This window comes from Pteropus alecto, unplaced genomic scaffold (genome assembly GCF_000325575.1).
Source record: "Pteropus alecto unplaced genomic scaffold, ASM32557v1 scaffold113, whole genome shotgun sequence".
Lineage (NCBI taxonomy): Eukaryota > Metazoa > Chordata > Mammalia > Chiroptera > Pteropodidae > Pteropus > Pteropus alecto.
Window position 1 is genome coordinate 6,476,893 of NW_006433949.1, and position 27,193 is coordinate 6,504,085.

Below are 27,193 nucleotides of genomic sequence, written 5' to 3' on the forward strand. Positions count from 1 at the left end.
AAGTTTTCTGAGAGGGTCTGAGATGAATATTATTCTGTTAGTTCTTCAGTTGATTCTTACCCTCTTTTTACCCTCTTTTACAACACTAGACAGTTTAAGCTCAATGGATATCACTATGGTAATAATTTTAAGGTCAGAGATTTAGACCCCAGCATTTCTTCTGGCCACTCTCGTTGATTGTGGCATCAGCCTCTTCAGTGGGTGGGATAAACGGCACATCCCCTGCTGAGGTTCTTCTCCCCCGGGTGGCTCCTGCGGGTTCCGCCCCTTTCCCTTCCATCTAGGATAGGACTGTACTCATTGGGCAAAATCCTAGACCTAGACCTTACCTGGAACCCAGGCCTTCTGAGCGGGTGGGTCAGCACCCTGACTAACGACAGACGAGGAGGAATTGAGCCCTCGTTAAACTGAGCAGCTCAGAGTTAACCTGTTTTATTTTCTGTCTGTAGACAATTGGGAGGATCTGGTTAAATTCCTACAGATGGCCAGGAAAAAGGGCCGTGAATCCTACATAGAGACAGAACTTATTTTTGCCCTGGCTAAAACTAACCGTCTCTCTGAGCTAGAAGATTGTATTAATGGACCCAACAATGCCCACATCCAGCAGGTAGGCTGTGCCCCCAGGGACTGTGAGCTGTTACAGGTGGGTTTGAAGATTGCTTCCTAGAGCAGTGCAGATATGTGATGGTGAGAAACAAGCCACACAGTGAATCAAGCCCCATGTGGTTAATTCTTCCAATTAATCACATCAGAATGATTCTCCTAGAAAAGGTGTCAGGACCAAGTACAGGTGCTATAGCTGTCACCACCAGAGAACAAAGTGAACTGCGTAACTGACCGGACGAAAGATGTGTTGAAAATTATTAGCTTTCCCATATGTCAGCAATTATCAGGTAAGATAATGGGAAAAAATTTTCTTTAAAATAGAAATAAAACAAAATTGTTTTTTAAAAAAACCTTTTTAAAACTTTAAATAAAAGAAAGAGCTATATAATTGTCAAGTCTGCAATTTCCAGGGATAAAATGTTACCCCAGGAAAAAGTAATAAAGAAAGATGAAGGGGTAATAGAATATATCCTAACTCTAATAATTGCAAGTGTGCTTTTCTTCAAAGAATACACAAACTTCTTTGAAATAAATAACACAAAAGCAGACTTCAGGTTTCTGTTTCAAAGTAAGTTCCAAGTAATTGTTGGAAATTAGGTTAGAGTTTTGAAAAGGGATTAAAAGTTTGTCACGTAATTATGTAACCAGAATTAAATTCCAGATGAAAGAATTATCAGTTAAAATTGAGGGTTTTTCTTAATAAAAAATTTTAAATATTTGAATCTTTGTATGAGGAAGGAGTTTTTAAGCATATAAATGCAGTAGAAGAAAGCGAAAAGGAAAATAATCTAGTACATTCATCTAATGCATAAAAATTTTAAATATATATATGGAGTAGTCCTCCTTTATCTGTGATTTTGCTTTCCGTGGTTTCAGTTACCCATGATCAACTGTTGTCCAAAAATATTGCATAGAAAATTCCAGAAATAAACTATTCATTAGTTTTAAATCGTGTGCCATTCTGAATACCTCACCTCATCACATAGGCATTGTATCATCTCACATCATCACAAGAAGGGTGAGTACAGTACAATAAGATAATTTGAGAAAGAGACCACATTCCTATAACATTTATTACAGTATGTTATAATAGTTCTATTTTATTATTATTATTAATCTCTTACTATGTCTAACTTATAATTTAAACTTTAACAGAGGTATGTATGTATAGGGAAAAACATATAGGTTTCAGTACTATCTGCAGTTTCAGGCATCTCCCATAGATAAGGGGGGGATACTATATTTCTTATCATGTGCCTCATCAGTCTAGATGTAAAAATACATCCTAAAAAGTACAAAAGGTCCAGATAGCTTACATAGAAATATTTAATCATTGCAGCATGACTTATAAAAATTGAAAGCCAATGACCAGCAAAAGGAAATAAACAACATCCATTGATGGAATACAATACAGCCATTACAAGTATTTGTTTGTGCTAGAAAAACTTTTCAAAGTAAGTTTCAGCAGAGTAAAAACCTGCATGTACAATATGATGAACATATAAGCCTAGAAAAATACCTAAGATGGGGACAATGAATATAAAACTGAGCAATATTATGTTATTTCCCTTTTACTTGTCTGTTTGCCAAGTTCATTTTTTAATGAGTGACCTGACCATACTTTTAAGATTATCTTTATAATCAGAAAAGTAATAAAAGTATTAGAAAACAAAACCTTGCCCAAAGTCTCCCTCTGAATTTATAATACATTAATACATCAAATATGGTGGTCAGAGGTGCTGCCCTGTGTCATGCAGAAGTTAAATCCCACCCAAAACTGGCCAGACTGGGGAGTGCAGACAGCTTGTCTTGTTCTTCTCCTGGGCGGGGAGCACACTGAAGCCAAGCCAGGTGTGCTTCCTTCCCGCCTTCCATAGCCCTCCAAGATGGGGTCAGTACACTTCAGCCCGATCAAGTCCACTGCCTGTTTGTATGTTTCCCACAGTCTGGCTTCTTCCAACTGCATCTCCACAATGTCATTTAACTCATTTTCTCTGTATTCTTATAAATTGGCAGTAACAAGAGTCTTAAAGGATCATACCCTTCGATATAATATTTCCTTTGTTTATGCATTGAGTAAACTTCTGTTGAGCATGTACCTTATGCCAGCAGCAGTAACAATAGTAGTCAAACTTCTATTTTCATGGATCTTCAGATTCATTCAAGAAGTCTATGGTATGTTAAATGGTAAGTGTAAAGGAGAAAAGTGCAGCAGAGTGAGGGCAGGCGATGGATGTGAAGGTGGTCAGTGCCATTCTAGACAAGGTGGTGGGGAAGGTGCTCTGGAGGGGAGTGCTTGAGTCTGCCTCCCTCGGAGGGCAGAGAGGACTGCCGGTGTAGAGCCCCGGAAGGAGAGAGCGTTTGGGTGGGTTGCAGGAGCAACGCAGAGGCAGCCCTGGCAGCCAAAGCAGAGCGATCAAACTCCAGAGGGCTCAAAGTTCAAGCCAAAGAGAGAATGGTGGGGAGAGGTGGTTACTGGCACCATGTGTTGGGACTTGTGGGCTTTAGGCAGGATGCTGGTTTCCACTGTGGGTGAGATTCGAAGATTCTGGGCAGAGGAGGGATATAATCTGATCTAGATATTAACAGAACCCCTCTGGCTGCTGTGCTGAAAACAGACTGAAGGACAGAAGCAGAAGCAATGAGAGCATATAAGAGGCTATTTAGTAACCTTGGCAAGAGTTGATAACACCTTGGATAAGATAGTCCAGGTGAGTGGCAAAGAGCTCCTGTTGAGTCTGGAGCTACCAGAGTTGCTGGCGGAGTACGTATGAAAAGAGCAAGCAAGGCGATTCCATGCTTTGGGGTGCAGCTAGTCCTAGACAGATGGGCCTGTGCTCACCGATATGGGGGGCAATGTGTGCAGCCCATTCTGCGAGGAGGTCAGGATTCACATTAGGACAAGTTTGACCTCTGCTCTTCATCCACACGGAGTCTGTCCACCTGGATATAGTGGGGTCAGGTTTCCAAGGAGAATTCTGGACTAAAGCTATAAATGTGGCAGCCTTCAGTGTACAGGTGGGAGTTGCAGGGTTCAGGGCTGAAGCCTGAGACCAGACACCCCAAAGCTTAGGTGCAGGGAGAAGTGGAAGTGGAAGAAAAGCAGGGGGTGTTGTCCAGGGAACCAAGTAGACATCTGTCAGGGAAAACGATGGGTCAGCCAAATGCTGCACATCTTAAGCTAGAGACTTGGCCATGATGACTTGCTGGGGACTCTGCAAGAGCCTGATTGCAGCGAGTTCCAGAGAGGACAAGAGGGAATGGGAACAGCTCTAAGACACATGACACTTCTGAGAAATGTTGCTCTTAAGGAAATGTTGCTCTAAAAGAGTGGTGGCTGATGCTGAGCTGAGATCAGATTGAGGGTTGTCTAGTTTGGTTTGGAAGCTAGAGAAAAGAACAGTGGTTCCTTAAGCTCATAGGAGTGATTTAGTACAGAGAGTGAAATCACTGGCCAGGGCTGGCTGGGACACTGACCTGGCACGGGGGAATGGGGCTGGGGTCATGTACAATAGTAGACTTGGCCTTGGTGGCTGGGTGAGGGGGCAGGCACAGCCTTAGTACTTGTATAAGGGCTCGTCTGGTTGTATCTGTTTCCTCGAAGGTGGGAAGCCAAGTACTCAACTTGAAGAGCTGTTGGAGATTCAAGGAGAGAAGATAGGAAATGGTTGACAAAGAGAGAGTACCTGGACTAAAGGAGTAGAATTACCAGTGCCGTGAGCTCCTCTGGGGTCATTATCATGAAGTTCAAGAGAGATTATTTGGCACTTGGGGTTCAGCTGTCTGTGTTTAGCTCTGCAGCCCCACATGTGAGTCAGCAGAGGGCCGCTCTAAGGAAGACTGGGGTTTAGCCGAGCAAGTCTAAGCAGGCACAACTGAGGGACTGAGGGTGGAGCCACATAGCTGGCTCACGGATGGCCACCTGGGAGGAGCATAGGCCAGGCTCACATGGGGGTGGTGGGCCAGGAGTTAGGGTGCTCAAGGAAGTGAGCCAGAAAGGGGAGGTGGCAAGTCAAGAGAGGGTTCTCGTGCCAGGATTCCACGGGTGGCAGTTCTCAGATGGTGACTGGCTGTTGTCTTGAGAAACACTAGGGCCCCTAGCAGAGGAAGTTAAAGAAAGCTAAAGCTGTCCGGGGATGAGGAAGATTTGTTGAAGGCAACAAAGAAGGCCAGTGGGTGACCCCTGGCATGAGATTCCCAGTCTGCAGGCATTAAGTGGGGCGGAAGGGACTGGGGTGCAGGAGTGGGAGATGACAGCGAACACACGCAGGAGCAGGCTGGTGGAGAGCAGGTCCGGCGGCCGGAGGCATGTCGTCCTCTAGGATCTGTGCGATGGCCCAGGCTCCTTTGCGGTCAGAAGGTCGTTCACCTCCTCTGCAAACAGAAAATACCCCTGATACCTAGGAACTTCAGACCAGCTTGGGGAAACCTTCCTGTTCAAGGTCTCAGCAGAGATCCCCAATTGTTCATAGGTTGGAGACCGCTGTTATGAGAATGGAATGTACGAGGCCGCCAAGCTGCTGTACACCAGTGTTTCTAACTTTGCCCGCCTGGCTTCTACCCTGGTCCACCTCGGGGAGCATCAGGCAGCAGTAGACAGCAGCTGCAAGGCCAACAGCACACGGACGTGGAAGGAGGTAAGTGTGGGATCTCCAGGAGAGCACATCTGCCAAGCCTTCCCTCCTTGTCCTTCCTCCTGTACTCCACACCGCCGTACCACACAGGACACATCTGGATGCCTGCCTCATCTCGGCCTTGGTGGGTGCAGCAAAGACCCCAGGTGTAATGCAGGAGCTCCAGGCCAGGAACCTGCACCTGGGATATTCCAGAAAAGCCACCGGGAAGGACCAGAGGGGTATGATATGCCGTTTATTACTCACAGGGCAGAGAAGCTTTAGCAGCAGCTGGTCAGAGCTGCAGGAAAAGGCTGCTGCTGACCAAGAGCAAGCAGTTTTTTATGCACACAAGCAGAGGGAGGGGTTCTCTCATTGGGGAGCAGGCACCATCTCAGGAGAATGGGAGCAAGATATGCTGCTTGGTTCCAGAAGCGGATAAAGTCCATGGGAGCAGGCACTGCCAAAAGCTCTTTGTGTACTGCCTTCCTTGGCCGCTGGCCAGGCTGCTGTTAGTCTTCTGAGTATGCGGAGGGACTGTGTTCTGAGTTAACCCTACCACACCAGGGAACCCCATGTTGGACCATTCAGTTCCCAGAAGCCATCTTAATAGCATAGGATTATCAGTATTATAAGTAATATCATACCTTGAAATATTTTTTAAAATCACATCACCTTATTAGCATAATCAGTGTCAATTGACATTGATCTCTTGTGGTAAATTGGTAGGGCAAGTTGTCTTGACGCTCTCTGAAAATATCAGTCATCTGTGAGTGGAAAAGTTTGTAGAGATGTGTAAGAGATTTAACTTCAATGAATCTCTGAAGCATTGTTTACTAAAAGATTAAAATCAAATGTCCAATATCAAGACCTTGGTTAAATAGTGTATATGTTGCACTTCTACCCTCTGTTTGAAATGAATGGACAGAGTTACAGGAGAGGATGTTCCAGTATTCTGTGAGAAATAATGTAAGTAGAATGTTTATTATAATTCCATTGCGTGTGAATATGTGAAAGAGATCTGGTGGGTGCTAGTGTATATATCACACAGGAAATAGGGGGCAAAGGTCATGTCTTGAGGAAACAGCTAATCTCTGGGTTGTGCCTTACCTACCATAAAAATGTGGTATATGTAGCAGATGGGGAGGTAGGGAAACTTCACGAGAAACTAGTTCTAATTGGGGCGGGCGGGGGGTGTCTTTCTGGTCAGCCCTAAAAGGCCCTCCTGCATTCTTTGGAGCAGAAGCATCTTTCAGCATGGGGGTTTACTTCTTAACACTTGTTATTAAATGTACATATTATACAGTGCCTAAAACAAAAGCCCGGTTTAAAAATGATTATTAAAGCAAGCTTCTCCTGTGCGAACGGCACTCAGATGAACATGACAGTTATTCTTGAGCTTTGTTAAACCCTTTTCAAACTGCAAACCTGAAATTCTAGCATCACTTTCCTGTCACCTAAATGGATCTCCACATCTTAAGGCTTAGAAGTAATGTAGAACTCTCATCTCCATGGTGTCAATCACTCCTGTGGCCTGCAGATTAGAAATGTCAGTATTTTTTCTCCCTGTCTCATGCAGCTCACCTTAGTTATTTACTTGTTCAGAATCCAACTTTAAAAGCCCTGTTTGCCGGTGTTTCTGCATTTGCAGTTGCATCCCTGGTAGCCACTGTCATGGTGCTGTGCCTCATCTTGGGACGCTCATGCTCTCTGGTATTCTCTCTCCTAGGTGTGCTTTGCCTGCGTGGACGGGCAGGAGTTCCACCTGGCACATCTGTGTGGTCTTCATATCGTCATTCACGCCGATGAGCTGGAGGAGCTGATACACTATTACCAGGTAACTAATCTCTGGCCAGAGATCATCTCTGCTGGCAGTGGAGATGACAAGTGACACCTAAACACTGAAAATAAAGGGGAAGTCCTTCCCTTTGTATGTGTTACATGTGAAAGCAAAGATGAAGCATTGTCTCTGTAGGAAAGTCCTCTCATGTGCTAGAAAACTCCTCTGTATGTTAACTCAGTTTGGTGTGTTAGATATCCTGGACCTCATTTTGTGTTTTTAAAAATATTCTCCCTTTTCTTGTGTCCTTGGACCTTCAGAAGCCCAGTCAGTGGTGTGCACGTGGAAACAACCCTTGGGTAACTTGCCAAGAACATTGGGCCAGTCATGTAGTAGAGCCATGAACCCCAGGTCCCCAGAGGGTCTGATTATTGAGTGCTGGAGAGACAGGCACATGCAAGGGTCCAGGAGAGGGAACCTCAGGAGACCTTTGGAAGGGTGGGGGCTCTCCACATTGATGTTGTAGTTATGCTTTGCTGTGGAGTGTTTGACACATGTCAGGATGTTCAGGGCCTGGTCCTCTACCCATGGGAGTCTGGAGCTGTGTGGTCATACCACGTGGGGTCACTTAGGACAAACTAAAGGTTTGACTTTGCTCAACAGAGTTACTATTCCCATTGAACTTGAGCCTCTGCCTCCCTCACTGAGGGAACTTAGTCACAGGGCTCAGGAGGCCTGTGAGCCTGTGGAAGTGCATACCACTGAGATCTAAAATGTCCAGCTAGGCTTGATGACTTTTCATGATACATGCTTTTTTGTTCCACAGAAGTTTGAGAATAAAATAAACAGGGAAAGTAATAAAGCAGTCTAAAGGCTGACAATAGAATACTTCATTTGTTCAGCAAATGTTTGAGCACCTACTATGTGCTGGGCACCAGATAATGGTTATCAGTGAACAAAACAGAAAAACCCCTTATTCAGTTGAATTTACATTTCACAAGCTTGAAAGGCAACAAACATAATGCTTGAAGGTGATGAGTTACAGGGGAAATGGAGCAGGTTTGGAGGCCAGGAGTGTCTGGGTGGAGTTTCATAAAGGAACTGTGAAGGTGACATGAGAGGGTGACGTTGAGCAGAGACCCAGAGAAATTGTGGGGCCTGGTTGTGGAGTTGTTTGAGGAAATGGTCAGTCACCAGAATGAGTCCAGTGTTCAAGAAGGGCCCTCAGTGGAGTGGGGGGTGGGGTGCAGCAGAGGCCATCATGAATGACTCAGGCTGTCCTCAAGATAGGGCACAGGATCTGAAGGGCGAGGAGACCTTTCTGGCTTGCATGCTGAGAATAGACTCTTCAGGGGTGGGCAGAAGAAGGGGCAGGTGTAGGCTGGGAGAGCAGCTAGGGTGGTGGTGATGTGGGGGATAAGAAGAGATTAGGTATGTTTTGAATATACCACGAACTTGATGTGCTAGTGGATTGGGTATGGGGTGTGAGAGAAAAGTCAGAGATAACTCCATTTATTTTTAGTTTGAACTGGAAATAGAGAGTTATCAGTGAACATGGGAAGACTGAAGGTAGGGCCTGTGCAGAGAAAAGGACAGGAATTTAGTTTTGAACATACTAAGTTTGAGTTGCCAGTTGAATGTTCACGTAGAGCTGCCAAGTTGGCAGGAGAGAATAAGGTCTGGTGTTCACTGATGAAACCCATCAAGAAATAAAATGGGAGTCATTAGCATAGAGAGCGCGTAAAGACTGACTGCAGTTACCTGGAGTGAATAAAGAAGAGGCCACAGATGGAGCCTGGCCTCCCACATGAGTTGAAGTAAAGTAGGAAGGAACTCCAGAGACATGACTTGCCAGAGTAATGGGCACCCAGGAACAGGTGTCAGCGGGTGGGTCCTGCCGCTAGGCAGGTGGCAGAAGGAGAACTGAGAGTAGAGGACACTGGTCAGAGTGTGAGTCCTGGGTGGAACAGCTTGACTGGGTGGGCTCTCAAGAACAGCTCCTTTGAGGAGTTTTTGCTGCAATGAAGAATAGAAAAGTAGGACATGAGGTCAGGAAAGGGCATTTCGGGTTGGCAAAATTAGGATGTTTGCTGAAGGTGAGCTATAGAGAGGGATGTTGATGCCAAGAGAGAAAGTGGGGAGTTGCAGGCTCTGTGGCCATGGTAGGCGGGAGGTGATGGGACCTAGCACTCCAGGCCGTGTGGTTTCTAGCACAAAAGGCGTACCTGTAAACAAAGTGTGAGTACAGATGTTGGACGCTGGATAGACATGGCATGTTCTTCTTATGGATTCCATTTTCTCAATGAAGCAGGAGCAAGGTCGTAGGGTGAGGGTTACCCTACGGAACTTGGTTGGCCTCATACAAGGTTATCTGCATAGAGTGAAGACAGGAGTGAGGAGGGTGTGAAATAGTCCTCTAGGGTGGCCCTTGAGGTTCGTGGTCATTACTGTGAAGGGATGCCAGGCACACTCAGTGTTCAGGCATGCCAAGCAGGTTGTAACCAAGGTACATGACCAAGAGAGAGTTGAGGCTGGACATAAGGGTTGCAGCCATTGTATACCTTCCCTCCCTTGGGAATGGCTCTGCCACAGGGAGGCTGCAGCCAGGGGCGTTTACCCTGACCCCAAGCGTGGCTATTGGTCTGTCAGGATCGGGGCTACTTCAAGGAGCTGATCTCTCTGCTGGAAGCAGCCCTGGGCCTGGAGCGGGCCCACATGGGCATGTTCACAGAGCTGGCCATCCTCTACTCCAAGTTCAAGCCCCAGAAAATGCCAGAGCACCTGGAGCTCTTCTGGTCTCGTGTCAACATCCCAAAGGTAATCTAGCTCCCCTGGAGGTTCTGACTGCCACATGCACGCATGGCACCAGCCTGACCCTCGGCCATGGCTGTCCCACTAGGTGCTGAGAGCTGCGGAGCAGGCACACCTCTGGGCAGAGCTGGTGTTTCTCTATGACAAGTATGAGGAGTACGACAGTGCTGTCCTCACCATGATCAGTCACCCTACTGATGCCTGGAGAGAAGGGCAGTTCAAGGACATCATTGCCAAGGTAAGAGCACCTGAACACTGGCTCCTGCCAGCTTCTGCCAGGCCTGTTTCAGTGTGCCGCCCCAGTGCATGTTTGCACCTCTGCACAGGAGGTGGTGATTCTGTCTGCACAAAGGGCACTGACACTTGGGAAAGGTATTGACTGGCCTAGGACCTCACAGCTAGGCTGAGAGGACAGGGGTAGTCAGTGTGCCACTGAAGCCCCTCCTGCTCCTTCTGCCCTGCCTGCCACTCCAGCCTCCCAGGGCCACACACTCCCTACCATGCTTCCATGTGGAGCCCTTTGCAGCTGGACCTTGCTGTTTGCTCTTCCTTCTACTGTGTCAACTCAGGACTCCCAGCCGCAAACCCGGTCTATCACTATTTCCTGCTATATTTTTTTTCATTTTTCACCACCTGGCAATTTTTTCCTTCATATCTCTTCCCCAAAAACTGCCAGCCTCAGAGAAGTGCAGGCACCTGACAAAGGGGCAGTAAATGCCCACCAGGTAGAGGCATGAGCCCAGGTCTGCCCCTGGGTGCCCACCCTGCCCAGCCATGGCCACCTTCCTATAGCCTAGGTTGGCTAAAACCAGCCACCAAAAAACTATTGGAAGGTGTCAGGCCTGGGTGTCGGGAGTTCCCTGTGTGGTGCAAGCATCACACAGGCCTCTGCTAGTCTGTTCTTTTGGCCTCTGGACTTCTCCTTCTCTGTGAGCTCTGTGCACACACATTAGGTGGTAAGAGATGAAGCTCCCTATCTTCAGTCTTCGGGCTTTGTGACTGCATGTTCGTCCCACCGCTCCCAGAGTGGGCCATGGGCTCCTCTCCTCTGGGTCAGGGACTCGTTTGCCTTCTGTTCCACCTATGGCTGCTGAGGGCAGGCCTGGGTGTCGGGAGTTCCCAGCCAGGTCTCAGCATCCACCTTCTCTAGGAGCTGTTAGAAGGAACAGTCAGCCCCAAGGTCATGCGTGTCTATGCTAATCGGCATGGTCGCGTGTGAAGTCTGGCCATCTGAAAGGACCTCCTCCCCTGAGTGGGGTCTTCTGGTTGCTCGTAGAAGGGTAGGCAGATCACACATTCTTGTACCCCAGCACAGGTGAAAAACATGCTAGAAAACCCATACCTGATCAATTCTAGTCGTCTTTTTTTACATTTAGTTCCTCTGATTTCAGGATGCATTTAAAGCTGATGATATACCATGGTTGAGGTGAGGTGGCAGTGCTTTTTATTTCTTATCTGGATGGCGTAGTTGTCCAGGTGGGTGATGCATCTCCTAAGCTCCATGCAGTCTACCTTGATGGCAGTCAGGATCAGCAAATTATTGAGGAGAGGTGGAGGTCGGCGTGGAGTCTTAGGTCCAATGACACACAGATGAGACCATGTCGTGTGAGAGAGCAGTGTTCGTGCAGCTGACAGCTGAGTCCTATTCTTAGTGTGACACACTGATGCCTCTGCCTCCCTGCCATGTGGGAGACAGGCTCCTGTCAGCTTCTACGTGGAGAAGAGGCGAGGTAGAGAACACTAGCTGGGGACATTGCCCACACTCTGGGCACATGAGAAGTGATCTCTGGGCTGGCCGGTGGAGGGCTGAGCACGGGCCTTGATGATACAGATCAGAGTTGTATCCCAGCTCAGCCATTTGTTCTCTCTGTGACTTTGGGCTGGTGTCATCACTGTGAACCTCAGTTGCCCCTTCCATGAAGTGGACATAATGTTTCCTGCCTGCCAAATGATCAATGATGATCTGCATATAATAGGTTTTATGATACTTCTCAGGTGTCAGAACATTCTGGCTGGTCACCTTTGAGCTCATGACAGAATCTCTGAGCCTCAGTTTTCTCTTCTGCGAAACTGGTACCCTGTCCCAGGTCCAAGGCTTCATGGAGATAAGGTGTGTAACATGTGCACCATGGGCATAGCGGTGGCTGTGGCCTTGCTGGTGCTCGCATCTTGGTGCATTGCTCTAGAGGAGGACACCTTGTAATCACTAGTACCCTGACAGGAGCAGCTGTCACTCTAGAAGGTCATGAAACCGCTGCATTATTAGGGCACCAGGTGCCTCCACATCAGCAGCTCAGCCCAACACATGTCCATGGACCCACCCACCCAGAGTGGCTGGGCTGGCTCTTGTCCAGCCTCACCACTGCAAAGGGAAGCATGCATGGCAAATTGTGTTCTGTTAAGCTGTCCATCTGGAGGGATATGGGGTACTCTGGCCATACTTTAGTGAAGGCCACGTGGACTTGTTTAAAAGGCAGGGAAAGCAGGTTGTCCCATGCGCCTCAAGGAGGGAACCCCTTTGACCACCATCACCTCTGCCTGCAGAGGGGCAGAGCCTCTCCAAGGACACAGGACACACCCAGGGAGAGCCGCAGTAAGATGGGCCTGTCCTTTCACATGATCCTCTCTTGTCCCACAATCAACCTACAAGTGTTGCTAACAGGGACTTGCTAGTGGGGCTTAGAGGAGGCAACTTACCGCCGAAGGTGAACTTGAGCCCCTCAACCCCGCCCTACATCCTGACAGCCCCTTCTGCTTGGTCTAGCCTGGAAAGGGCTGACCTGGAAGCACAACTGGTTCCAGAACTCTGATGCGAGCGTGCCAGAGAGGGTCACCATTCTCCCCTGCATCCATGGGGCAGGCACTAGGGACACTGCAGCTCACTAGGTTAAAAACTGTGGTGACAGTGAGTGCTCTGGACTAAGGGGGCATGCCCAAGTCAGAGTGAAGAGGAGGGTAAGGCTGTCAGGGACCAGCGAGAGTATCAGTGACAACTGGGGCTATGGACAGCCTCTTCTTCCACTTTTTGATCTGCAGACATCCCTGCGCCTAACATTGCTGCCAGCTCACCTGAACCCAGTGTGGCTAGAGGGCTCCCGCCATGCCCATCCCTCCACCCAGTATACCTCTAGTATCTCATGCCCTGTGTGCACCCCTGGGCCTCCACACACGTCCTTCTAGAGGGCTGGAACCGCCTTGCTCTCCCCAGAATGCCAGGTCCTGCAGTCAGCTGCCTGGAGAACAGCCTTCCCAGGGAGGAGCACAGGGTCCGCCCAGAGCGCTCAGCCCTCCTCTCCTGGCCGGGCCGCCCAGTCTGAGGCACCGCTTGGAGAGCACTGGGGCTGTGATAGGACGCATTGCTCACAGCTCAACCTGAACCTCCTGAGGAGGGCTGGGGAACCAAAATCCACATTTTGGTTCTTGGATATATTCTGGCTTCTTACCCCTCATTCATTCGCTCAGCAGGTACTGGCTGAACATCGGCCGGTTCAGATACAGGGTGGGTGCCAAGGTGAGGCAGTAAACAAAGGCCTGCCTCTTCTTAGGGCATCAGGTGGCAAGTGCTGAGGAGAAGAATGTCACAGAGGGGTACATTGGGAGGGCTGCACAATCTTCTAAGGGATTGTCACGACCAGAAAGAAGTGCAGTAAATATGCTGTATCTGAGGCAGCGATGGGGCCATGAATGGCATGGCTGACCCCACCTCTGCCCCATCCACCTGCAGGTTGCCAACGTGGAGCTCTACTACAGAGCCTTGCAGTTCTATTTGGATTACAAACCTCTGCTCATCAACGACCTGCTGCTCCTGCTGGCACCCCGGCTAGACCACACCCGGACTGTCGACTTCTTTTCAAAAGTAAGTCGGCCAGAACCCCAGGTTCAGAGAAGCGTGTATTGGGTCATGGTCATCTGAACAGTAGTACCTTAATAAACCATTTTTGACATTGATCCCTGGATAATTTAAAGATTAAGTATATCAAACTGATACAAGTTTCAGATACACCTTTGCATTCCAGCCAAAATGTTCATAGATGAAATTGGTGTCTGCTGAGTAACCCAGGTGGCCCTTTCTGCATGATAGCACATAGGGCTGGTCAGTTCTATGTGTCCAGAAGGAGAGCTGGGGCTGGGCTGTATGCACAGCCCATCAGTGTGTCATTGGGCTCCCAGCCCAGCAGTCCCCTGAAGACTTGTGTGAGTGCTCTGACCCTTCTCCCAATGTCAGGCCGGCCAGTTGCCCTTGGTGAAGCCTTACCTTCGGTCAGTCCAGAGCCACAACAACAGGAGTGTGAATGAGGCGCTCAACCACCTGCTGACAGAAGAGGAGGATTATCAGGTGGGTGTGGGGGAAGGACCCCTTTCAGAAGGTGGCAGTTCCTCCTGTGCTCCAGGGACCATGACACTGGCCTTGGGTGCTCAGGAACTAGAGTCCCTCTCTGCACCTGCCAGTGTGTCCTCAGCAGGCTGCCATTGCACAGGAAAGGGTGTGGGCCCCAAGGAGCACTGCAGGTACATAGAGGCCTTTTTGAGGCAGAGGTGGCAGCAACTGCCACTGAGTAATGCCCAGTGCTTGCTCCACCATGGCCCTCACCCATGGAAAGGCCATGTCCTTCTAGGGTTTGAGAGCATCTATTGACGCCTATGACAACTTTGACAACATCGCCCTGGCACAACAGTTGGAGAAGCACCAGCTGATCGAGTTCAGGCGCATTGCCGCTTATCTGTACAAGGGCAACAACCGGTGGGCCCAGAGCATGGAGCTCTGCAAGAAGGACCATCTCTACAAGGTCAGTCCCAGTGCCCTGCCCACCCCTGTGTGCTTCCTGGTGCTTGGCAGCGGCGGGGGTGGGGGGGGGTGTTGGCTCATGGTGGGGATAGAGAAGATGAAGTTAAGGGGGAAGCATTTTTAGAACACGGGGTGAGAGGAGCAATCTAGAGGATCATTGTCTGTCATTAACTTACAGCCCTCAAAAATTATTTGGATCGAAAGATGTGCTCTCATATGTCGATTCTTTTCCCAGCAGTTATTTGTGAGTTTCACTCTCCCTAAACACAGTGTGGCAGCATTCATTTTGCTCCAAATTTGCTTTCTATCGAGATTGTGGAATTAAAAACACCTAAGTTAAAGTCATTTTCAAAGTACTTCTTTCTGCCGTTTAATGGTGGCTTGGCACCACCCTTGGGTCCAGATCTGGGTCCAGGCAGGCATCTGCTGGTCAGAGGGCTGCTGGAAAGATCCCAGGCCCAGAAGGCATTGCCATCACTGCCTGGTGTCTCCCCAGTGGGGTAAAGTGCAGTTGCACAAGAGGGCCCTTGTGTAATATGCTGTATGGCTAAACCGATTTCCAGAGGTTCCATGTGCCAGGAGCCCCTGGAAGCCACTCCACAAGCTGTGAGCTTGACTTGAGGGTGTGACTCCCAGAGCTGTCCTCAACACTCCTGAGTACCTTCTCCGGATACTTGACAGCTGCCTCCCTCTGCCCAGCACAGGCACCTTTCTCTCACAGCATATGGGCTAAAGCCAGAGACCCTTGACATCACGGCACGTGAGCTTCTCCCCAAGTTGTCACCTCTAGTTTGAGACTTATAGGACATCTCACCTACAGTGACAGTGTTTGTGGTCCTCCCTAGGATGCTGACAGGGCCCCTGTAGAGGGAGCTAAGAGGAAATGTTGCAGAAGCTCTGGGACCACATGTCAGGGTTTCAGGTGCTGGCCCTGGAAGGCAGCAGCAGAGTTCTGACATATGGAAAGGAAGCTGTACCTGGCCAGGGTGCGTCACAGCTGCCTTGTTCTGACAGTAGTACACGCCAGGGTCTTGGATGCACAGGCTCCTCACAAACGGGCAGGCAATGAGCAAGCAGTGCTGTGAGCACATCCAGAGAGGCACCCATTCTCTTTCCGCCAGCAGTGCCACTCAGCACGGCGAGTGCCAGGAAGACAAAGCCAAAGGCAGAAAGTGCTTGGCATACTTACAAACACAGTGGTTCTCAGCCAGGGGTGACTTTGACCTCCATTGGACATTTAGTTGTCATACCTGAGGGTACAATGCTACATCTAGTAAGTAGAAGCAAGTGTGATGCTAAAGAGCCCACGTTGCACACCCCCCACACACACATGTACAAGTATCAGCAGTGCCCTTGTAGCAGGCCCACTCTGGGTGAAAATCTTGGGAAGTCACAGCATGCCACCTCAGGGATAGTAAGCGGTCACCACTGGCTCCTGGGACAGTTGTGGAGCAGCAAGAAGCATGCTTTCCAGATTGCAGAGGTGGGATGAAAGCACAATGGGCAGTCAGCCGCCAGGGGCGACCACCTCAAGGTGTGTGCACTCCACCTTGGAAGCCAGCTGAACAGAGGGGCTGTAACTGGGACTGCCAAGGAACAGCATGACAGGGAAGGTGTCAGGACACGGGCAGGTGAGAGCTGGGGCCCACACTCAGGTGCACTGACAGGCAAGAGATGCGTGGGCCCCTCATGCCCACAAGTGAAGAATAGAAGCCTGCAGAGGTGAAATCACAGGCCAGAAACAGCAGGGCAGGGGGCCAGAGCGGGACCCTGGCAGGAGCTAACAGTTGTTTGGGAGGAGGTAAGGAGACTGCCCTTCTGGTGACATGGCCAGTGTGGTAATGAAATTTGAGAGGTGTGGGAGAATCCCGGAGTCCAGCTTGGTTCCAGGCTGTGGGAAAAAGGCACAGACTGAGAGGTCACCTGTGCGGCTCACTTCACCTGAGTCCTCTAGGAAGCTGCCAGGTTCTGGAAATGTCCATTTCCTGGTGATGTTGGTTGAAGTTGTGAGAGTTTGTGAGATGGTCCCCACGGCCTGTGCAAGGAAAGAAGAGCCCACTTTTGGGTACAAATCTGGTTTGAATACAAACCAGTCAGGAATAGGGCCAGATGGACTGGAGAACAGAGAGCAATGCATCAGCATCAGAGGACTGGGAAGACATGACCTGAAAATATCCTAGAGCTTTCACTTGAGTCTCCACTAACTTTGACGAAAAAAAAAGAGAGAGAGACCTGGTGCCTTTGTAGAAACAGAGTGGGTATGAAGTGGAACTTGCAAACAGAACAGCAAGCAGGGGGAAAGGATTCTTCCTGGAGGAGGGTCAAGGGGGGTGCCATGTGCTAGCATACAGGGCTTTGGCTCTTGTGTCAGTCTCCAGAGGAACCTGAGAGCCTCATGTCGGAGATGACCAGGTGGGCTCAAGGATCATTGACCGCGGCAGCAGCCAACAGCTGTCTCTGGGTAACAGCAATCACAGTTAGTGTGCAGCCAGATAGTCTTTGACACCAACTGTGCCTCCTATCAGCTGAGTATGCAAAGGGTGGTTGTGGAGACTGACACAGCTGACACACATCTTGGTGACTTAAGATATTCAGTTCTTACCATGGTGGCAAGAAAATAGAGGATGGGTATAAAAGTCACTAATTTACTGATGACTACTCACTGGGTGGATATGATTTTTTAAATTATGTTTTAGTCTAAGAAATTTACAAATATGAAAAAAGTGATTAGGGATTTTTAAGGGACTTTTATATTAGGTAAAAATGGCAAAATGCTATTCCTTGAGCACTAACCATGTCCCTCGTAGCTGCTCCATGTTGAGTCTGAAAGGATAGAACTGGCTGTTGGCCCAAGCACAGTGATTCTGGCTTTCCCAGCAGGCCCTGCTGACGCTGTCACCACTCCCTCGGCATGCTGTCAGGCTCTGAGGCTGGAGCCTGTTTCCCAGGGCATGTGCACCGTGTGTGCCACCTCCCTCTGGGCAGTTCAGCCGTTCTGTGAGGGCAAGCTTCCAGGACCACTCTCAAGGCCTTCCTCAGCCCTCCTGGAGGTGGTACTTCCTCAACTAGAGGGCAGCTGAGGCACAGGCAACCCTCTTCAAGTGAAGGGAGGGCCTTCATGGAGCTTGGCACTGGTCCAGTGTCCTGCCAGCCCAGAAAGCGTCTCTGGTAGCAGATGGCAGGGCAGCTGAGCTGTGCATCTGCCTTGGTTACAGGACGCCATGCAGCATGCTGCAGAATCGAGGGATGCTGAGCTGGCTGAGAAATTGCTGCAGTGGTTCCTGGAGGAGGGCAAGCGGGAGTGCTTTGCGGCCTCTCTCTTCACCTGCTATGACCTGCTTCCTCCAGATGTGGTCCTGGAGCTGGCCTGGAGACACAACTTGGTGGATCTGGCCATGCCCTACTTCATCCAGGTGATGAGGGAGTACCTTAGCAAAGTAAGTACCTGCCCTGCTGTGGCTCCCTGGCCCCTGACTGTGACTCTGTCTCTGGTCTGCAGAGGCCCATTGGGGGCAGCCCAGTTTGCCCACCCAGCCCAGGCTGCTACTGGGAGAGGCCTCTTGCCTTCAGGCTTGAGTGGTTTTCTTGCCAATGTTAATAACCTCTTCTAGAAAATCACCATGGAGAGTGGGCGCTGCGTAGAACTGAGCACTTGCCCTTGCAGTCGTTCTGCCGCACACTGCTGGGAGGCAGGGCATGCAGTGTACTAGCCCACAACCTAGGGCCCAGGGTTCCATGAGGGCCACCTACCTCTCAGCACCAGCTATTGGCCAGCGGAGGAGCACTTAATACAGATTTTAACACATATGTAAGCCTTTAACACCTTAACAAGGGAGGCATTCGTCCCCTCTACAGCTGCAGACACTGAGGTTAAGGTCCAAAGCTGACAGGTGAAAGAGGGTGCTCAGACCCACATCTTCCTGGCCCAGGAGCCATACTCATGTCTTGGCACATCACTTCTGCCACTTTAGATGTCACTTGGTGTCCCTAGTGTCCCATTCTGGCTTTCTCTGCAGGTCGATGAGCTGTTTAACAATGTGGCATGGCAGTGTTTGATTTTAACTCCTTGTGTGTCGAAGCCCTAGGAGCCACTGTCTAGGCCCTAGCTATCCTGCTCCTTCCTCACCTCAGCCCAGGTCCCATAGAGAGAAGAGGAGAGGAGCACAAAAGACTGGCATCAGAGCTCTCTCTGGTGCTAGGTTCCTGGCACTTGGCTTGATCTGTCCCAGAACTGAGTGCACATGGGGCATCATTGTTTCTTCTTTCTTACCCAAGTGCTTGTTCAGCACTTGGTGAAGCCTCAAGGAAGGGCAAGGTGCAGCTTGTCCTCAGATGGCTGTCATGGCCCCTGGCACTCAGGTGGTGCATCCTCCCTGCCAAGCAGAGGGTCCCAGGTGTCAGGTGACTAAGTCTTCTTAGGAGGAGTGGGCAGCCTGGACTGCCTGGAAGTAGAAACCACTGCATTATCTTGGTGGTGTACCTGTGTCCAGAGGAGGACTCAGCCCTGTATAAGCCATGGCACACTCACAGGCTGCAGTCACAACCTACTGCTCCAGTTCACCTGGCGGTCAGTTACCCACTTGGAAAGTACTGGGCTGGAACAGCAGCTGGGGTTCATCAGGGCCCTATTGGGCACTCCTATCTCCACCTGGTTATAGAGACTTCATCTTGTAGAGTGAGGCAGTGGTCACTGCTGGTGCAGCAGTACCCCATGTGTCTATCCTCAGCTCTAACTCTCCTGAAGGCTATGTGCTTGCCTCCCAAATTCACCTCGAGCCCCAGACTGCATGTGGCCCATCAGGCACTCATGTGCTCTTGCCTCTTGTCAGGTAGACAGACTGGATGCCTCGGAGAGTCTACGCAAGCAAGAAGAGCATGTAGTAGAGCCTGCCCCTCTCCTGTTTGGTAGGTGACATCCCATAGCCTGTCCCCTGTCTCCTAGGGTGGGGAGGCAATTCACACTGTCCTTTTCCTGGCTGGGCCTCAGATTGAGGTAGAAATGGACAGGGTAAGGGATGGAGGACTAGAATAGCTACCAGGTGTAGAAAAGGTCAGTTATCCAGGAATGTTAAAGAGGCACCCACTGTCCTCCCTGCTTTAAGGGCAACTGCCTTCATATGCCTAGCAACTGTCTTGCCGTAAGCTGCTGCTGTGTGCCACCCTGCCTGACCCCTGACAGCAAGGCCATTGTTGGCTTTGCACTTGAGAGCCTGCCTGGATGGCCTGGCCATTGAAATCATTTAGTGTCCATTGCACAGAGAGGCTATTGGGTCTTAGAGTGCATTTGCAGCACTAACAAACACAGGCCCGAGGGTGTAATGTGAGCACACAGCACGTGAATCTCCCACGAGCTGTGTGCTCCTTGGGAGTCATTGTGCCCACTCTCTATTAATGCCAATCTGGTTTTTTTTAGATTTTGATGGGCATGAGTGAGACCCAGCCAGTTGAGCTAAGTAAGTGTCCCAGTTGTGAATGAGCTTACCCTCTAGCCCGGCCAGCCTCTGGAGCTGGCCTCACCACAACAGCTCCCACAGTCCTTGCTTCCAAGCACCTGCTCTCCTTTCCTCAGCCTCTGGGTGGTCTGGGCTGGTCTGCAGCCCTGCTTCTTGGGCCCCTCACCACTCGGGGGCAGCAGGATCCCTGCTCACTCTCTGCTTCTCCCTCTGCAGGCCAGCAGCTGATGCTGACAGCTGGCCCTGCTACAGGTCCAGACCCTGCCAGCTTCCCCTATGGCTATGCCACTACTCCCACCTTTACCCAGCCTCCTGTATACGGCTTCAGCGTGTAGTGGGTGCTCAGTGGCAACCCTCCCTCTACTGAGTTATTAACCTTTCCAAGGAGTATGCACCCCAGAAGCACAGAGGACCCAGATGAAAGGCGGGGACACCTGGATGTTATTTATTTTTGCTGGGGCCCAATGATGGCAGCCACTGAGCCATCCCAGAACCTGGGGAGGTCAAGATAGCCCCTGACTACCCAAGAAGACCAGCTCTAGACACTAGGCAGGGAGGTCGACTCAAGTCTCCAGACTTTCTGGCTAGAGCCAGGCATCCTGGGGAGTTTATGTCTGCATGCAGTCCCCGGCGGGGTTCAGTCCGCACTGGCAGAGCTGCCCCCAGGTCATTTTGCAGACGCACCTGAACAGACCTTAACCTGGCTTTGAGCCTCCTGCGGATCATGAATATTAAAGTCAGTTTATCAAGGCAAAGCTTCCCTGCTTGGTGCTGGTGTGGGTAGGAGGGGACAAGTGATCTGCTGGGACCTCCCGGGGCGGGGGACCTACGTACGCCCAAGAAAGCTGCCCAGGGGAATAACAGCAAGGGTGTATTGGGGGTCTTTTCTCGACCGAGTGCACTGAACGGAGCTCTGAATCCCGCAAGGGGAGTGGTAACCGCTCTGCCGATCGGTGTGTTAAGGCCAAACCCTCAAACAGCAAGAATGGGGCTAGTCCACGTGTCTCTCCACCCCATTCTGTGTGGGTCCTGGCGTTCACGGCAGTCATGGGGATCTCCAGCCCGCTCCTTTTCGCGCTCGGCTCCGCTCCTTGCCCAGGCGGACTTAGGAGACTGCACTTTGACCCACAGCTCTGGGCCAGGCGCAGCGCCGCCTCCTAAGGACCCCGCCTCCGGCCCCGCCGCAAGTTGTTGTCAGGAGACAGGCCTCGGCCATTGGCTGGGCTGTTATCCTCGCCCCGACCTCAGTTTCCCGGCCGACATGGGGCGGGACGGGGGCGGGGTCCTGCTCGGACCACGCGGGGCGGAGCCCGGGAGCTGACGCGACCGCCCCGCCCCCGGATTTAACCGGCTGCCGCCACCGCCTCCGCGGACAGCGCCGAGCGCAGGAGGCTCGGACCCGCGGCCCATGCCGGCCGCCCCGCCTCCCGCCTCCCCGCCATGACCAGGCCTCGCGCTCTGGCGGCCGCTGCGCCCGAGTCCGGAAAAGCCAAGCTAACGCACCCAGGGAAGGCCATCCTGGCAGGGGGGCCCCTCGGGGACTTAGACCCCTGCCCACCCGCCCCACAGTCCCAGCCGCGCTTCCGGGCGGGCCACCAACGCCAAGGCCCCGCCCCACTTCCGGGTCGGGCCGGGGGCGCGGTCCTGGCTAGCGGGAGTTTTCCCTGCTTGTCGCCCCTCCGAGCCTTGCCCGGGCAAGGCGGGTGGGGTGTGGGGACCTGGGCGGGCAAAGTCTAGGACGGGGAAGGGGCCCGGGCGGCGGCGGGTTGAGCGGCCGGGCGGCGGGATGTCTCAGGGTCCAGGTCTCTGATTCCCGCAGGAGGCCTGGCGGGCGGCATCGAAATTTGCATCACCTTCCCCACCGAGTACGTGAAGACGCAGCTGCAGCTGGACGAGCGCTCGCACCCGCCGCGCTACCGGGGCATTTGTAAGCAAGGGGCGGCGGCGCGGGACTCTGAGGGGCGGGCCCCGGGGTCGCGGGGGTCGCTCACCTTCTCCTCCCCCAGGGGACTGCGTGCAGCAGACGGTCCGCAACCATGGCGTCCTGGGCCTGTATCGAGGCCTCAGCTCCCTGCTCTACGGCTCCATCCCTAAGGCAGCAGTCAGGTGAGGCGGGCTCGGGGCGGGGGCGGCCACGGAAGGGGACACGGGCAGCGGCAACCCCTCTAACCCCACTTTCTCCCGGCCCAAGGTTCGGGATGTTCGAGTTCCTCAGCAACCACATGCGGGACGCCCAGGGACGGCTGGACAGCACGCGGGGGCTGCTTTGCGGCCTGGGTGCCGGCGTGGCCGAAGCCGTGGTGGTCGTGTGCCCCATGGAGACCATTAAGGTGGAGAGGTTCCCTGCAGCTTCCTCCAATCCCCAGCTGGGACCAGTGTACAAGAATTAACCCCCCACACACACCCTTCCCCCCCCCACACACACACCCACCTGCCCCCAGGGCTGAAGGGGACATCCAGGGCCTTACAGCCACCCTGACAACAGGAATCCAACCAGGCCAAAGCATGCAGAGGGGAGCTGAGGTGGCAGAGACTGGAGTAGTCTGTGCCCTGTGGAGACCCTGCAGTGGGGAGGGTCCAGCAGGATGGGGGCAATGGGAACTGCCTGAGGGGCTGGGTGCAGGAAGTCTGCAGGATGGGCCTCCTCTGGAGGCTGAATTCTTATCTGGAAGACAGTGGGAAAATGGTAAGTTTTATAAAAACCACATAAACAAAAAATATATGTGTTTGCTGCCAAAGCCGTGGGCAATACCAAGAAATATAACTACAAGAGGCTCTTTAGTGAGGGTGGCCCTCTTGTGTCTTTGCCCTCAGGTCCAATAGTGGCCTTGAGTGCCTCTGTTTCCAGGTGGAGAGCTCCACCTCCAGCCCTGGCCTGACTTTGGTGGGCTCTGAGCCTGCAAGTCAGGGGGCTAAGTATGCCCTTGTGACGTCTGGGAGCCAACTTCTTTGTTTCCTTCTCTCAGGTGAAGTTCATCCATGACCAGACCTCCCCAAACCCCAAATACAGAGGATTCTTCCATGGGGTCAGGGAGATTATTCGGGAACAAGGTGAGCCATTTAATCATCCTCGTCAGGTAGGGTCAGGGACCTCAGCCAGGGTGGAAAGAACTTGCACTTCCCCTTCCTGCCTGGGCACTCCTGTATGCAACTTTCTCCAGGCCTCTGTGTAAGTGTTACTTCCATGCCTGCCTCCAGGGCTAAAGGGAACATACCAGGGCCTCACAGCTACCGTGCTAAAGCAGGGATCCAACCAGGCCATCCGCTTCTTCGTCATGACCTCCCTGCGTAACTGGTATCGAGGTGCGTCTGCGGCCCCAAGACTCCACCTCCAAACATTTTAGGGCCTCCCTCCAGGGTTCTGTGCCCCCCACCAGGGTTGCCAGCTTCATAGTTCTGGTCCATGCTCCTCAGCCTTCAGAGCTGTCCCCTTTACCTTCCCATCACCCTCTGACTGCAACCGCCACTCACATCCAGGTGATAACCCCAACAAGCCCATGAACCCACTGCTCACCGGGACATTTGGAGCTATCGCGGGTGCAGCCAGTGTCTTCGGAAATACTCCTCTGGACGTGATCAAGACCCGGATGCAGGTGAAGTGGAGCTGGAAAGGGGGAGAGGAGCTTGGGACAGGTGCTGACTGCTGAGTCCTGTATCATGCTGATGTCTTGCAGGGCCTAGAGGCACACAAATACCGGAACACTTGGGACTGCGGCTTGCAGATCCTAAGGAATGAGGGGCTCAAGGCGTAAGTGGGGGAGGGACAGGGCTGTTGTCTCCACCCCAGGCCCTCCCTGTCCTTCTCCCTGGGCCTCACCCTAAAACCCCTGCCCGTCCCAGGCCATCCCCTGGAAATTGTTATCTTTAGACCCTTGTTCTTTCCCCTCCAACATCTGAACTCACCCCCACTGTCCAGGGGCAGATCCTTACCTGACTCCTCACCTATGTCTTTCTGCTACCCCACTGCAGGTTCTACAAGGGTACTGTCCCCCGCCTGGGCCGGGTCTGCCTGGATGTGGCTATCGTATTTATCATCTATGACGAAGTGGTAAAGCTGCTCAACAAAGTGTGGAAGACAGATTGAGCCCCAAGGGTCTGCATAGGGCCTATACCAGGCGACTCCAGACCAGCCCCCTCTACCCTTTCTCACGATTCCAATGCAGTCGTGCCAAATGTCCCCTTCTTCTGTCCCTCGCACTCCGTGCCTGGGTCTGTCCCCTGTGGCCATTGAGTCCATGTGTTTCATAGTACTGTGTCCCTTGCGTTCTGTATGACACCCCCCATTGTGTCCATGTTTTCAGCTGAGGCTGGATGTCTTTCTGGCCTGTGAATCTGTGCTCACTTGTCCATGTGATTACTTATGATCCACGTGCCTGTGTTTCATGTTCTGTGTCGTGACACTGTGCCCCACTTCCCGGGGTGCCCGTGTGGCCTGGGTCCACAGCCCTATAGCCATGGCTCAGTCCCAGCCCGGTGCCTTCCACCCTGGGCAGCAGGGGCACCCGCCCCAGCCTACCACAGCTGCCTCTGGGCCTCAGCCTGGCCTCCCTGCATTCCAGGGGCTGCATGCCCCCCGCTTCTCCCGCCACTGGCCTTAACTGGTCCTTGGGCCCTCCCTCCACCTGGGACAGGATGGCACCCGCCACTCTCAGGACCACCCTCCCAAGGCAGAATAAACCGGATCCTGTCACAGTCTCTTGTCCCTGTATCGGGCCCATTTTTGGGTGGGCAATAATGGCCACTTCTCTGTGAAGATCAGGCCTACCTCTCACCCAAGGATACTGGCTAGGGGATAGGGAGCCAGGTAGTAGGCAGGTCTGAGCTCCACCTAGGCTTTGTCTGGCCTGTGGCTAAGATCCTGTAGGATTACCTGGAAGGCAACAGTGAGTGGGCAGAGTGGAAAGCTGGCCCATGCCCTTGGGAAATGATGCTCCTGGACTGTTGTCCCTGACCTGTTGCTAGGCCCACTTACCTTCCTGGTTTCTCTTAAAGGGTCTGCTTGAGGGCAAGCGCTTTGTGGGACATTGAATTTCTGGTTCCCTGAGCCTGTGAGCGGGGAGCCCTTCCTCTACCCAGGCTGGGAGGCAGCTGACCTGGGGCAAGAGAGAGCAGATCTGCCTGGTGCTCTAGGGGCACCTCACTCCACAACTCTGGACCTCAGGGAAGTATCCCTCTTGGGATCTTTTCAGGCACAGGTGGGAGCCCAGCATCCCATGGAAGCCAGAGCCCTGAGCTGTCCTTGGGATCCCTCCCCTTCCCCATGAGATTAGGAGCTGGGAACCAAAGCCCATGAGCCAGGTGAGAGAAATGTGAGAGGATGGGAAAAACTAGTATCCTCGGCTGTGTGGAGACAGAAAGTTCCTTCCAAGTGACTCCATAAAAGTCATGCAAGGGTTTGGCTCAGACTGGAAAATAACTTGCCAATACAAGGTCCCATCCTTGGAGCTGCTCCTTTTAGGGGTGAGTGCCTCACATAGCACTGGGATCCCTGGGGCCTAGGGATCCAAAGGGTCTGGGGTAGATCTGAGAGCCAAGTGTGGACTTAGGGAGCAAGGGGAACATGGTTTTTAAAAAGTGGGCTGTGTGTTCTTGATGTTCACAGACTTGCCAGTCTTTGCTGTGGTGGAGGAAGGAGGACCCAGCTACAGAGTTTATCTGCCCACAGGGGCCAAGGACTATCCCACCGCTCCACACATACACCAGGGCATGCAGAAACCCTGGAGGGGCACCAGGGCTGGAGCCTCAACCCCAGGCCACCAGCTCAGCCTTAAGCTTTGCCGTAGAGATAAAAGCAAGTGGTAGACAACGCTGGCCCGCAGCACAGGCTACTGAGGTTAGAGGGGTAAATGGACCCCCAGGTACCTGCCCTCCAGGCTGCAGCATTGGTGGGCATTAGCAGGTACAGAACCCTGGCTTTTCATTTGTTCACTTGGGCAAATCACCTTTTTTCTAATCTATGACATAGGGTGACAGCAACCCACCCCAGTGGGTTACGAGGATGAAATGATGTAGTCCCTGTAAGGTGCTTAGAACAACATTGAACAGAGTAAGCCGGCACATGTGGTAGCTTTTTCTTTGGGTTTAGGAGGTAGTTTGTAGTCTTCAGAGGTTCCGGGTAGTTCCTAGAGCAGGCAAAGCCCAACAACTGGACCCTGAGGGGACTCAATGTCCCAAACACTCAACTCCAGGGATGGCATCCACTTACTGACTGCACATCAGCACCCCAGAGTCCTGTCCCTGTCCCCCTTCACAAGAAGGGACTGAGGCTGTCCTTGGCTGAGAGTAGGGCCTGGGAACCTCCACCCAGGAGCAATCTTGACCCCATCCTTCTCTCCCCAGGAGAGCCATAGCTCTGGGGTCCTCACTTACGCCACACAACACAATGTGGACAGTGGGTAGGTAGCCCAACCAGAAAATTGTGAACTGGATCTCAGCCTTCTGGGGCTGTGAGCAGAGTTGCTCTAGTGGAACACCTGTGTTTAACCGTTTCCTGAAGTAGGGAGCCTTGGTTCTTAGAGCTGAGGCTTGAGGGATGGGGGTGGGTGGGGAGGGATGTCCTGCATGCAAGAAAGTTTATGGTGTCTGGGCTAAAGGCCAACAAGGCTGGAGGGAAGGGAACAGATGGAGAACAGCTGGAGATGCAGATAGGACCCCGGAGGGAACCCAGCCGCATTTAAGCAAGACCCCAAAGGCAGCAGAGAAGAGGCCAGTGGCAGGGACCAGTGCAGACATGAGGCTACTGGGACTAGAACCATTGCCTGCTCTTGTGACAGTGGAACAAGGAGTGATGTGGGCAGACCCTCAAGTCTAGACGAGACTTCCAATCTGGTCACAGGCCAGTGTTGAAAAGAAGGCAGCTATATCTGCCTATCAGAAGAGAAAGGAGCTGAAGAGTGTACAGACCCCAGATCAGCATATTTTGCCCACAGCCAGAACTTCTGTCTGTGCCTGGCTGGAAGCCACAGCCAGCCTACATTCAGCCTTGGGCAGCCTTCACCACCTGGCATGGCCTCCAGCCTAGGATCATGGAATGTGTCCAGGTGGGACAATGACCTCAGGGCAAAGGAGCAGAGGGTAAAGTGGTGGTTGCTTCTGGGGCAGGGCTTGGCCAAACTCCAGCCCTGTCCTCACCACTATGGGTCTG

General features: G+C 52.0%; 2 protein-coding genes across 2 annotated transcripts in view; both read left to right on the plus strand.

Annotated features, from left to right (window-relative positions):
• The window catches only part of CLTCL1 (clathrin heavy chain like 1), an 85,457-nt gene extending 64,211 nt beyond the window's left edge, over positions 1–21,246 (plus strand). The window contains exons 22-32 of the mRNA XM_015586793.2: positions 450–607; positions 5,079–5,243; positions 6,949–7,056; positions 9,649–9,816; positions 9,899–10,048; positions 13,535–13,666; positions 14,036–14,146; positions 14,427–14,597; positions 17,812–18,033; positions 19,426–19,501; positions 20,266–21,246. Coding sequence (XP_015442279.1) covers positions 450–607; positions 5,079–5,243; positions 6,949–7,056; positions 9,649–9,816; positions 9,899–10,048; positions 13,535–13,666; positions 14,036–14,146; positions 14,427–14,597; positions 17,812–18,033; positions 19,426–19,501; positions 20,266–20,384 — 1,580 coding nt within the window. The 3' untranslated portion in view covers positions 20,385–21,246. The remainder of the gene's footprint in view (positions 1–449; positions 608–5,078; positions 5,244–6,948; positions 7,057–9,648; positions 9,817–9,898; positions 10,049–13,534; positions 13,667–14,035; positions 14,147–14,426; positions 14,598–17,811; positions 18,034–19,425; positions 19,502–20,265) is intronic.
• Positions 21,247–21,390: 144 nt separating this feature from the next.
• SLC25A1 (solute carrier family 25 member 1) lies at positions 21,391–24,741 on the plus strand. The gene is made up of 9 exons (XM_006908631.3): positions 21,391–21,574; positions 21,869–21,976; positions 22,056–22,155; positions 22,241–22,379; positions 23,016–23,100; positions 23,248–23,352; positions 23,527–23,642; positions 23,724–23,797; positions 24,019–24,741. The coding sequence occupies exons 1-9, from the start codon at positions 21,490–21,492 to the stop codon at positions 24,131–24,133; spliced, it is 927 nt and encodes a 308-aa protein (XP_006908693.1). The 5' UTR covers positions 21,391–21,489; the 3' UTR covers positions 24,134–24,741.
• Positions 24,742–27,193: the final 2,452 nt, after the last annotated feature.

Bases quoted from the DNA above. Each gene is read 5' to 3' on its own strand.
- SLC25A1 (XM_006908631.3), top strand. From the start codon at position 21,490: ATGACCAGGCCTCGCGCTCTGGCGGCCGCTGCGCCCGAGTCCGGAAAA. The intron at 21,977-22,055 runs GTAAGCAAGGGG...CTCCTCCCCCAG, and splicing joins GCCGCGCTACCGGGGCATTT to GGGACTGCGTGCAGCAGACG. The intron at 23,643-23,723 runs GTGAAGTGGAGC...GATGTCTTGCAG, and splicing joins TGATCAAGACCCGGATGCAG to GGCCTAGAGGCACACAAATA.